Genomic DNA, 12,702 nt, shown 5'->3' on the forward strand with positions numbered 1-12,702 from the left:
TGACCACTGGTGAAGAGCATCTGTGGAAACATCTGCCGTCTACTCCGTCCATAGATGAAAAATTCAGTTTTTAAAAAGCGCTGGTGGACTTTCAGGAGATCAGTCGATGGTCGACAGAGCAGAAGCAGCTTCCCCTTGAAGTTAAATTAGTTCCTGGTATCACACAATGCATCTTTATAAAGTTCTAAATGGCTCCTCGGCCACTCTTAGAAGCATTAAAACATTCTCTTAATTGTCTCTTCAATTAGTCAGTCTGTTCAATGTTATAGGATTTATTGCAATCTAATAAAAACAAATAATAAATGTGGGAAATAGGAAATAAAATGAAGCAAAATGACCAAATAAAACTCCCATGAATACAGTAAATTTTAAGATGAGAACCTGCTGCACTGTGCCATGCCCCTTCTCTATTGAGAAAAGCCCAAGTGTGTCCTTCAGTCACCTCAGACATTCAGCCAGCTCTTTAATACCTTTGTTCAAGCCCAGAACGCACTGGATTATTCCCACTGAAGATGGAAAAGCAGGTGGAAAACATGAGTTATTGTTAACTGTACTGGTGTATGACTAGAGCGCATTACTGGACCACTATAAACTTGTTGTTTGTGGTTTTTCTTTCTTTGTGGAGATTAACACGTTAAAAATAAATTGCACTGGTTCAGCAGTTGATCTTGTTTTCTTATTTGACCTATACGACACAATTTCACAAAGCTAAACATACATTTTTACAGAATAGTTTTATCCTTCCGATTACCAGCACCAGCTATTCAGAATATATAATGTAGTGGGTTTTAAAATGAACTGAATGATGTCTGCCTTGTCTCTCCTCTACCTGTCCTCCCCCTTCTCCTCCTCTCTCTCCCACCCCCCCCCTATCAGCAGGCCCCCCCCCCCCCCCCCCCCCCATATGAGCCTGGTCCTGCTCAAGGTTTCTTCCTGTTAAGGGGAGAGTTTCCTGTTGATTGTTAGGGATCAGGCCCTGGGATTCTGCATAGCACCAAGTTTGACTACAACAGACATTACAAATAAAGATGATTTGATTTGATTTGAAAATAAAAGAATTGCGCCTGAAAATGAAGCAGAAGCAATAAAAACCCAACACCAGCGAAGCTTTCGAAGAATCTCAGATATTGATGAAAAATTCTGGAAATCATGATGGAGAGATATTTTTCTCATGGCTGAAATTCCACAGCTATTAAATGATTAAATGGATTTAATGGTGATATTCTGGAGTCCACAATTTCAGGTGAAGTTACACTGGGGAACAATTTGAAAATATCCTGTTGAAATTATTCTAAATTATTCTGATTAAAAATAAAATTGGCATGCTGATTCCAAAATTACAGTCATTTTCCCCCAGCCCGTCAAGTTTTGAAAGCTTCTCCTCCAGATCAGCAAATTTCCCCTAATGAGCTGGAGTCAGACTGGCCAGCTGATGACAACTGGATCAGCTCCGTTGGTGCCGTCACCATTAAGAGGTGTGTGCAGCCCCCAAAAGGTCAGTACTGTCAATATCCTATAGGGACACTTTGAACCAGAGGGGATCCTATAGATCAAAAAGTTGACACAGTTTGATTCCGCAGCCAAAAACGAACATCTGTCAGACGAACTCCAGTTGTTTCCCAATATTTCAGTTAAAACGTGGACCAAATTGTTCTGAAGAGAGGCGCTTGTGCTGGATATGACGCGATCCAACCACAAACACGTGACGTGTAGAGGAAGAAGAAGCGAAAGTGAAAGTTCTCAACTTCGGGCTCCATCCTGAGTGACCGAGCCCTGATGGAAAACCTCTAATATTCAGGTAGCATTTGGTTCTTTCACTGCTGTCGTCTCGAATCAATGTTCCGCTGCGAGATGCGGCTTAATAACCTGCGTGTGCGCAATGAGCGTGCGTGTGTTTCGGACGCACATTGCGGCTGGTCGACGGGAATGTTGTGACGGATGATCAAACTTTGTACCGTGTTTCCTCTAACTGCGTTTTCCGCTAACCCTGAGCCAACATTTTAGAGGTTGAGGAAGCACATTTTAATACTCACAATAAGTCGACAATATTATTTGCAGTTAGTGGAAAAATCCACGGAAAGAGGGACACAAACGCGACAGTTTTAGCCTCCTCTCTTTGTCCCTCCACCAGGGGGACAATCAATCCTTTATTTAAAAAAGGAGAGTATGGAAAGAGGGAGAGATCAAGGCATTCCATTTTATTGTTTTAACAACTGGTTCTTTGTGGAATATGAATTTGTTATTATGGGTTTATGAAATGTGTTCTGTTTTGAATGAAGCAGTCAAGAAAACGAAAGGAAACCTAAACCCATGGTGTTTTGATATTTTTGGTCCTGTACATGTGGTCAGATAAGATCAGTCTGAGCAGAATTGGGTGTTTTTTGCCCTTTGCTGTGTGTCATCTATTCTATTCAGCATGTTGGGTTGCTTGACTTCTGTTGGGTTGTGTCAACTTGATGCATCACTTCTGAGATATTGACACACCTTTTTCCTGAGGCTGGCTCCAATGCTGCCAACACACCTGGCCATGGATATGGTGGGACTTCTGTGATGAGTGGGGTCAGAGGTGGTGGACAAGCTCTGCTCCAAAACAAGTTTGCTAGATATGTTTGGGATCTCCTCCGCCACAACCACCAGCTGCAACTAGTAGCTGTGCACGCCATGCAGAGTTTTGACCTCTAGGTCAGGCTACAAATGTTTTTTCCAGCACCATCATGTGTTCGTGAGAAACATGATGCGCCTGATCAAAAAAAGCTGCTTGTAATCTGACAGACGAGCCATGATGAGATGTCAAGGTGCGTTGTTGAAAATGAAGATCCTCTTCTTGGAATCCTGTCTGAGATGACAGAAGATGATGCTGCATTTGACCCACTTTGATGATGTGATGACGTATTTCTGTTTAGTTTTGAATGCATTCTAATCTTATTTGTTGAATTTAATGTTGAGAACTGACATCTTGAAAGAATTTAGGTTTTCTTGTAAACCATAACCAGATAAAAAATGATTTCATTTGTATTTGTGTGCGTCCGTCTAATGCCACCGCACCTTGTGAAACACCCAGGAGAAACATTTTTTCCACAACTATTTTATATTTAACATGGTGTAAACTTTTAAAATGTCCCAAAACTTTTCCCCAATATATATGTGGCCTGTATGATGTACAGGGGGACATCATATAATAGATTTTGATGTGAATGAGCCGACAATACGTCATTGGACAGACCTCTGCTTGTCTTCATGCTGAGAATCATGTTCTTTAATCTTCTTTTCTGTGTCAGCAGACTGTTCCTGCTTAACCATTTAGACTCACATTTAAAAATGAGCGAATGTGTGATGGAAAAGGAAGAGAGAGCAAAGTCCGTAGTGCCCAGCTGTGTGTCCATGAAGAGCGACAAGTCCAAAGGGGAACCTTTAAACTTCGGTATCAGACCTCAAGGCTCACCTTTAAAGTAAGGTTTTCTGAACCACAACTCTGCCTTAGAACATTTCACAACTATACAAAACATCATTTTGTGGGTATTAGCCTCTACTATTGTGAAAAATGAAATTCGTCAGGTCCTTAAAATGAAACGGGGCACAGTCCTTTCACCATGTTGGCCTGTGGAAAACCAGTGTTGTCGGCCCGATGGACCAGCGTCCCCGTCGTTGCCGCACCACCGTTGGCCACCAGTTGGGTTTTGGGATCAAAGTGGGGGTGTTTCCTGTATCCGGTTCTCCTCACGGATCCATGACTACAACATGTTGCTGCAAGTGCAGAGACGTTTGCTCTGGAAAGAACTTTAGAGCACATTCAGTGCTGCAGGATGAGGGGCTGGAAAAGGTGCCAGTTCTTTTCTCACTGCAGGGAACAGTTAAAAAAAGCAGCTTAAACTCTGAAAACATGAAAATGATACAGAGACATCATTGATTTAATGATTCAGTTGTTAACCAGAATGGATTAGAAATGTTCCTGTTTGATAAAAATGCAGTGAATTGGGATTATTCAGCTACAACCTCTACAGATTATTTACCTTCATCACAGTCTCATCACTATTTCTGATGTTTCCTCAGGATGGACGGGGACAGAGCAGAGTCCACAGTGCCCAGCTGTGTGTCCCTGAAGAGTGACCACTCCAAATACGAACCTTTAAACTTTGGTATCGGACCTCAAGGCTCACCTTTAAAGTAAGGTTTTCTGAACCACGTAACTCTGCCTTAGAACATTTCACAACCATACAAAACATCATTTTGTGGGTATTAGCCTCCACTATCGTGAAAAATGAAATTAATGAAACGGTGCACCAACATGTCAGGCGTTCGCTCCCATTAACTCCCATGTTAATTTTAGTGTGGTAAATCTTTTAAAACTGAAAATTGCTTCTGTTTTTAACTGGTCATTTCTCCTACATGGGTTAACATCATCTCACAAAAATTCCTAGGCATATATTTTAAAGTTTCCCAACAATATCCACCATTGCAGAGTGCTCCAGCTCTCCATTTAGATACGGATGGGTAAGACATGGCAGGTCTGTGCAGCTTGTTCTGTCACACTGTTCCACCACATGTCATGAAAATTCATTAAAAAGTCTATTTATAAGGCTCCTGGTTCTAATAAACCCATAGACAACAATATCAGTCATTTCTAAATGGTTGAAATAAGCTTTTGAATACGCGTGACCTCTGTGCTATATAATGATCAGTTTCAGAGACCAGACTACTGTATTTGGAGCATAAATGGAGAACTTTTGTTCTATTCTATGAGTTTATATTCCTGATTTGGCACTTTTATTTTTAACATAAATTCACAATGAAGAAAAGCCACTAAACACTTAGATCAAATACACTTTTCTCCAACTAAACGAGCTTGTTAGAACGTAAATAACTTTATATTTTTTTCTCAGTGTTCATTCAATCTTCAACTGTCAGAACAAACTGAAAGTAGAAGTGAACGCAGCCTTTCTTAGGCGTTGCTAATGCCCAGTAGACATGTATAACCACTATTCCCATTTTTGACAGCTATCAGAAACGGTCTGCTTCCATTGGAGATTCCTCCTGTCCCGAGGGTGAAAAGAAATGGCGAACTGAACTGCAGACCGCCGACCTGAACAACAGCGTCTCACGTAAGCTCGTACATTTGTATTTATAAGATACTTTTGGGTCGGAATAAAGGAACAACTTGTGTATTTACAATGTGCAAGAGAAGATCCAGAGAGCTCTTGTTTGGTTCCACTGGAACCAAACCCTCTGAAGACCTTCCTAAATGCTTAGACAGTATTTAGCAACATTTAGTCATTTAGGTCTGGAAAGTGTTAAAGAGCTGAAGACAGGTTACCTTTACAGGACAATGGGTCTGCTGAGTATGATGTGTTTGGAGAAGGTTTGATGTGTTTTTCTAAATATCATCCAGCTTTTACCAGCTGTTTAGTCCAAGCAAACTCTTGGAAGACATGGAAATGGTTGTTATAGACTAAATTACATTGAAACCCAATGAAATAAAAGAATAGGTGTACATAAGAAGACATAACATTTCAAACTGACAGTGAGATGGGTCATTACCCGACTGTTGCTTCTATCATTCAAACATGACAGAATATTTTCCAGTTGAGGACATCTGTGTTACTGCTGTAGATGACAATTGTAAAAGGATTTAAAAGATTGTTTGTTTTAGAGGGTGGTGAACTGCAGAAGGTGATAGAAGGTCATAAGATCAGTCTGAAGAGAAGATGTGAACATGTGACTGAAGGAACTAATGAAGCAGGAAGTGGAACCCTGCTGAACACGATCTACACTGAGCTCTACATCACTGAGGGACAAAGTGAGGAGGTGGACACACAACATGAGGTGAGACAGCTTGAGAGAACCTCCAAGAAGAACATCCAGGACACTCCAATCAAGTGCCAGGACATCTTCAAAGTCTTATCTGAGCAACAGAGACACATCAGAGTGGTTCTGACCAACGGTGTCGCCGGCGTTGGAAAAACCTTCTCAGTGCAGAAGTTCAGTCTGGACTGGGCAGAAGGTTTGGAGAACCAAGACATCAGTCTGGTGCTTCCGCTCTCATGGAGGGAGCTGAACTTGATCAGAGATGAGCGGCACAGTCTTCTCTCACTGCTTCATGTTTTCCATCCAACATTACAGAAGATCAGAGCAGAAGATCTGACTGTCTGGAAACTTCTGTTCATCTTTGATGGCCTGGATGAAAGCAGATTTTCACTGGGTTTCAACAAGCATCAGCTCATCTCTGATGTCACACAAGTATCGTCCGTTGGCGTGCTCCTGGTGAACCTCATCCAGGGGAACCTGCTTCCCTCAGCTCTCATCTGGATCACCTCCAGACCTGCAGCAGCCCATCAGATTCCTCCCTCGTGTGTTGACAGGATCACAGAAGTACGAGGCTTCACTGACTCCCAGAAGGAGGAGTACTTCAGGAGGAGGTTCAGTGATGAAGATCTGTCCAAGAGAATCATCTCACACATCAAGGCCTCCAGGAGCCTCCACATCATGTGTCTGATCCCAGTTTTCTGCTGGATCACTGCTATAGTTCTGGAGGACATGATGACCAGAGACCAGAGAGGAGAGCTGCCCAAAACCCTGACTGACCTCTACTCACACTTCCTGAGGGTTCAGATAAAGAGGAAGAAGCACAAGTATGGAGGAAAGCAGAGACCAGAGGAACTGACTGAGGCTGATAAAGAACTCCTTCTGAAGTTGGGTCGGCTGGCGTTTGAACACCTGGAGAAAGGAAACATCATGTTCTACTCAGAAGACCTGGAGCGATGTGGACTGGACGTCTCCGAGGTGTCGGTGTACTCAGGAGTTTGTACAGAGATCTTCAAGAGAGAGAGTGTGATCTTCCAGAAATCAGTCTACTGCTTTGTTCATCTGAGCATTCAGGAGTTTCTGGCTGCCGTCTACATGTTCCACCGTTACACCAGGAAAGACACAGCGGTTATAAATAAGTTCCTAAAATATTTGAAACCAAAACCCTTTTCCTGGTTTTCATGGTTGTTCACAAATAACAATCCAGTCACATCTCTTGATGACTTCCTCATGAGAGCACTAATGAAATCTCTCAAAAGTGAAAATGGCCACCTGGACTTGTTTGTTCGCTTCCTTCATGGTCTCTCTCTGGAGTCCAATCAGAGGATCTTGGGTGGACTGTTGGATCAGACGGACAGCCACCCAGAAACCATCAAGAAGGTCCTCAAAAACCTGAAGGAAGAGAACAGTGATGCAATCTCCCCAGACAGAAGCATCAACATCTTCCACTGTCTGATGGAGATGAAGGATCAGTCAGTCCATCAGGAGATCCAAGAGTTCCTGAAGTCAGGGAAGAAATCAAAGAGGGAACTGTTAGTGATCCACTGTTCAGCTCTGGCCTACCTGCTGCAGATGTCAGAGGAGGTTCTGGATGAGCTGGACCTGCTGCAGTACAACACCTCAGTGCAGGGACGACGTCGCCTGATTCCAGCTGTGAGGAACTGCAGGAAGTTCGAGTAAGTAAAGATTTTTGGTGCTGGACATCGGCGTTTAAATCAAGCGAGTGGATCATGTCAGGTAGCAATACCCCCTCCAGTGGTCATTCCTTCAATTCTTTATCTCCATTGCAGCATCCATGAATTTAAAACAAAAACAGTTCATCCAGAAATGTTCAACACTGGCTGGATATAAGTTCAAAGGTCAATCCAGACAAACCAACATAAGGCAGGAATAATAGGAGCCACAAGTTAACTGACTATCATGAAATTACTGTCATGTCATTAAATAACTTTTGTTTGTTTGTATACATCGTATTCTAATGACAGAAAAACACATTTTAACTAATGACACGTGACTATTTTGCTTCATTTGTTCAACGTAAAAACAGCCGGCCTCGTTGGTTTGAATGGGTGTTTTAGGTCTTCGTGGCGGTTCCGTTTGGAGCCTTTATGTGACCCACAAAGTTGTTTGAGCCTTTCCACACCCGTTAGGTGGCAACTTCATCACTAGCAACAAAAGGTGCAGTGAAAATGATTTGAAGGAAAACAGGCAGATATAACAGAAGCTGAGGGCAATCGATGCAACCAGAGACTCTGATGTCATCGATCGGATCGCTGAATTAAGACTTGACGCACCATCGTACAAATTGGATGAAATGCAAAATATCCAAAGAGCCGATAGACAGATAAAAAGATGCACGTTTCTTTAAACCATTTGCTATAATCATTTTAAATATTGAGTAATTATGAGCTGTTCTAAAATAAGACAAATGTTAAGAATAATTCAGTTGCATTTCAGATCTGATGGTCGTTCAAACTGTTGCTCTACGTCTACGGTGTTGAATTTAGCTTTTCCAGGAAATGAGCTACATTTGTGTTGAGGTAGATTCTCAGATAAGTTGATGAGAAATCCCAAAGTTTGACTCACTATTTTTGTTTCATACACAACAGACTGCCTGGTAGTTTTCTTTCAACGACTCATTGGGAAGTTGTGGCCTCAGCAATGACGTCAAACCCTTCTCATCTACGGAGCTGAGCTTAAGATGGAACAAAAGCCTGACAGATGATGCAGTAAAGTTACTGTCTTCTGCAATGATGCATCCAAACTGCAGACTGGAGACGCTCAGGTCAGTCAGAGATGATCCAGTACTTTCCCAGGTGTAACTAGTTAGACAATAAATGTTTCCATGTTTGATCTTTGTTATAAACGTAGTGTTACAGTTCTCAGAAAAAAGACCACACAGGACAGATTTGCAGTATTAAATTGGTTGTGGAAATCTGTCCCATGTGAGGATGGTCATCAATGACTAGAAAGGAAGTATCAGTTGTAGATTTGTCTTGTTTTCTTTTAGGCTGGCCACAAAACCGCCCAAACATTCAGACCAATCAAAAATGGTTCTTCCTGTCTTTTAAAGATCAGAAGGAAAACTAGAAAACCCAAAAAGAAAGCTGCTGCAGTGTGCCATGCCCCTTCTCTCCTGAGAAAAGCCATCCGAAAAAAGAGAAAAGCCCAAGTGTGAAGTGAGCGCCCTGTTAAACCTTGGTACCGAAAGCCTGCAGTCATTCTCATCTGAGGTGGCTTCATTCCAGCCAGAAGCCCAAACCTGCCTCCCTCTTAAAGGGGCAGCAGGTCAGTCCAACCACAGAAACCTTCATGAAGATCTGAAGCTTTCAGCATCCACAATTGTTGCACCTCACTTCCATTGGAGTCCAAATCAGAAGTCAACAAGTTGATTCTACACCGATTCTACACAATGCAACCATTTTAAAAAGGTTTCCATCCATAAGTTTTCACACATTTTTATATAAATCTGTTTGTTCATCGCCTCCTTCTTTTGTAATGGTCATTAAGGAAAATGACCTTATTTGAGTTTTTCTCCTCACAAATATGACTTTCTATGAACGATGCAATAAATGCAGCTTGCAATCTAAGACAATATGGAAGTATGTGTATATAATAGTAGTGGAAGTAGCTCACAAAATAATACATTTGCTCTTCTCATCGAATCTTTCTATGTTAAAGAAAAACCTGCTCTTAGTCAACAACATCTAAGACATCAACCAAAAATCCTAATTTTCTACAATCTAATATAAAACAGTAGAGAAGACTCTTTCTGCAGAGACCCTGGTGGCAGGAATGCAGACGTATCACCTGCTCAACTTGGAAGGTGGAGCAGAAATCACCAGCTGAGAAGGTCCTCAGCGAGAGGAAGTGGTGGAGAACCATGAAACTTGCTAAGCTCCACCTCAGCTCCAGAGACGGGCTGAGCTGGAGCTGTGGCACCAGGTATCGCCCAGAAGAGCCTCCAACAAACAAGCTCTTCTCTTGGGAGGAGAGGGCTTTGAATCTCAGCTCAGTGTGCTTGTCTCTAGTAGGTGGCAGCTGCACCTTTTCCTGAGCTCCTTGTTGATGCCCTGAGGGGAATTGATGCTCCTGCAATGTTTTCTGGCAGCATTGAGCTTGCAGTGGGGCAATCAAACACACTGTGGGGGGGCTCTCTTTCCTTCTCTCATCTGGAGAACAAGTGACACCAGCTGCCAATCATTGTTGGAGAAATGTGCAGTCAGGGGAACAATGCGTCCAGACTATAGCCACCCTTCCAGCATCCAGCAGTGTCTAAAACCGTTGATTTGGTTTCACCAGAGAGTGTAGGGATTGCAGGGTCGCTGCAGCATCGCCCACAAGCTATCAGGAGTGGGTCGCTTTGTCCCAACTCCTGACAAGAGTTGAGTGCTATTGAGAAATGTGGTCTCACAAACTTGGAAGGTATTTTGACCCACACACACTTTACATACGCTGTAGATCTTGTCCAACCGCCCTGAAAGAACCCAAAATAGGAACATACGGCAGATAAGCCGGTGCAGGACCAGAGGTTTGTTGCTTGTAAGCTGTGTTTTGCTCTGGTACATGTTGATTTTTATTTGTCTTCTCTCAAAATAATTGTTCTTTTAGCCTAAGTCGCTGCAGGTTATCAGAGACCAGCTGTGATTCTGTGGCCTCAGCTCTGAAGTCCAACCTCTCCCATCTGAGGGTTCTGGACCTGAGCGTCAACACGTTGCAGGATTCAGGAGTGAAGCGGCTCTGTTCTGGACTGGAGAGTCCAAACTGTAAACTGGAGACGCTCGGGTCAGTCTTCATTTTTCTACCTATATACCAGCTGCTAAGATGGTGAAGTGAGGCTGTTCTCAACACTACTGTGATGCACCACATTAAAAAAATTCCTTGTAATATCGTGAATTCAGGTCTGACCCAACTAAGAACTAACGTAGGTTTAGTACTGACGCAGATAACATGCAGACCTGCACCGTATAACCTCATCCTGCATTTTTCAGATTAGACTACTGCAGTTTATCAGAGATCAGCTGTGGCTCTCTGGCCTCGGCGCTGAGGTCCAATCCCTCCCATCTGAGGGTTCTGGACCTGAGTCAGAACCAGCTGAAGGATTCAGGAGTGAAGCTGCTCTGTGGTTTTCTCCACTTTCCAAACTGCCGACTGGAAACTCTGAGGTAAACACCATTCTCAAAAATGTCCATTATTCCATCCGAGGGTCCTCACACTTTCTGAGTGTGTGTGTTGTGCCCAGTTCCTTCAGGAGGGAGGGCCACACGGGGACCACTTATTCATGATAAATTGATTTAAGGACAATGAAAAAGCCGACAGATGGTAACCAAAATTAGACAAAACTAGGTGAGGGTGCCTGGTAGACACCAGCCAACGAGGAGGGAGATGGTGAGGGGGACAGGAAGTCATCTAAGACAGGTTGTGCCTTTAAAGATGAGCCACAGGTGAGATGGATCTCCATGATGAGATGGGAGGGAAAGAGGTGGGAGAACCTGGGAAGAGTGAGGGCCAGAACAATATATATTCTCCTTTGGAACAGTGCAAACCTGAGAGGTTGGAATTGTGGTAATTACATATTACTATCATTTTTCAACCTGTAACTAAATTAAATATTTACAGATCATGCCTTTGATTAACCTTTCAGATTAATACTGGTTTCACTTATAACCTTATAAAAGTTTCCCTTCTTTATTTAGATTAAGGAACTGCAGGTTATCAGAGATCAGCTGTGGCTCTCTGGCCTCGGCGCTGAGGTCCAATCCCTCCCATCTGAGCGTTCTGGACCTGGGTGAGAACCAGCTGCAGGATTCAGGAGTGAAGCTGCTGTCTGATCTCGTAGAGAATCCACACTATGGGCTGGGACATTGAGACGGTAGCTGGTTGAAGCCAGTCAACTCCCGCTCATCTGCTGCATCACTCACTGACCACTGGTGAAGAGCATCTGTGGAAACATCTGCCGTCTACTCCCTCCATAGATGAAAAATTCAGTTTTTAAAAAGCGCTGGTGGACTTTCAGGAGATCAGTCGATGGTCGACAAAGCAGAAGCAGCTTCGCCTTGAAGTTAAATTAGTTCCTGGTATCACACAATGCATCTTTATAAAGTTCTAAATGGCTCCTCGGCCACTCTTAGAAGCATGAAAACATTCTCTTAATTGTCTCTTCAAATGTCTGTATTATACGTTACTATTTTACAGAATGCCTTCAGAATCTTTAGGGTTTAGTATTTACTGTCTCTGTGACATGGAGCATTGGAATATTTCAGCTGCAGCCAGCAAAAACCCATCAGAATGACGGCTATCGGTGGGAACCACAGGTCATTTGACTTTAGTCAGTCTGTTCAATGTTATAGGATTTATTGCAATCTAATAAAAACTATGAATAAATGTGGGAAATAGGAAATAAAAAGAAGCAAAATGACCAAATAAATCTCCCATTAATACAGTAAATTTAAAGATGTCAAAAATGGAATATCAGCTTAAAGGCCTCCTTTAAGTTTACTGCAAAAATAAACACTAAATCAAGAGCGACACGCGCCAAAAACGTCTCATTCTCTCTTCTGTCTCCACTCATTCTTTTATATTCTCTTAAGATAATGGGGACGGGGTCGTGTGATAACAAAACAACCTAATTGGGGACTATATTTTTGTTGCAAGAACTTTGGCTCTTCAGAAGTTTCTATGTTGGCTTCCACAGATTGTGCATCCACTAGAAACTCAGTGTTTTTGAGGAACTACCAGGAGCGGCTGGAGTGGAGGCCAATGACGCTATAGCTACATATAGCTACATATAGATCACCGTTATCCTCAACCCAAAAGACCACCAGTTGGCGCAGCAATACTAAAGATAGGAGGTTGTGGTCGTTCCCCAAGGGTCAATCTTAGGTCCAACCCTTTTTAATCTTT

The 12,702-nt window shown here is 42.7% G+C and overlaps 1 protein-coding gene across 1 annotated transcript; it reads left to right on the forward strand.

The window, feature by feature from the left end:
- Positions 1 to 1,804: 1,804 nt before the first annotated feature.
- LOC130520333 (NLR family CARD domain-containing protein 3-like) lies at positions 1,805 to 11,646 on the forward strand (the record flags this gene model as incomplete). The annotated part of the gene is given in 10 exon segments (XM_057024047.1): positions 1,805 to 2,795; positions 3,282 to 3,449; positions 4,051 to 4,164; positions 4,996 to 5,099; positions 5,648 to 7,475; positions 8,409 to 8,479; positions 8,482 to 8,584; positions 10,411 to 10,584; positions 10,791 to 10,964; positions 11,496 to 11,646. Coding segments are annotated over 10 exon segments (2,895 nt in total), but the record flags the coding sequence as incomplete, so codon positions are not given.
- Between the last annotated feature and the right edge of the window lie 1,056 nt (positions 11,647 to 12,702).

The sequence above is a fragment of the Takifugu flavidus genome, unplaced genomic scaffold, assembly GCF_003711565.1.
Source record: "Takifugu flavidus isolate HTHZ2018 unplaced genomic scaffold, ASM371156v2 ctg346, whole genome shotgun sequence".
Lineage (NCBI taxonomy): Eukaryota > Metazoa > Chordata > Actinopteri > Tetraodontiformes > Tetraodontidae > Takifugu > Takifugu flavidus.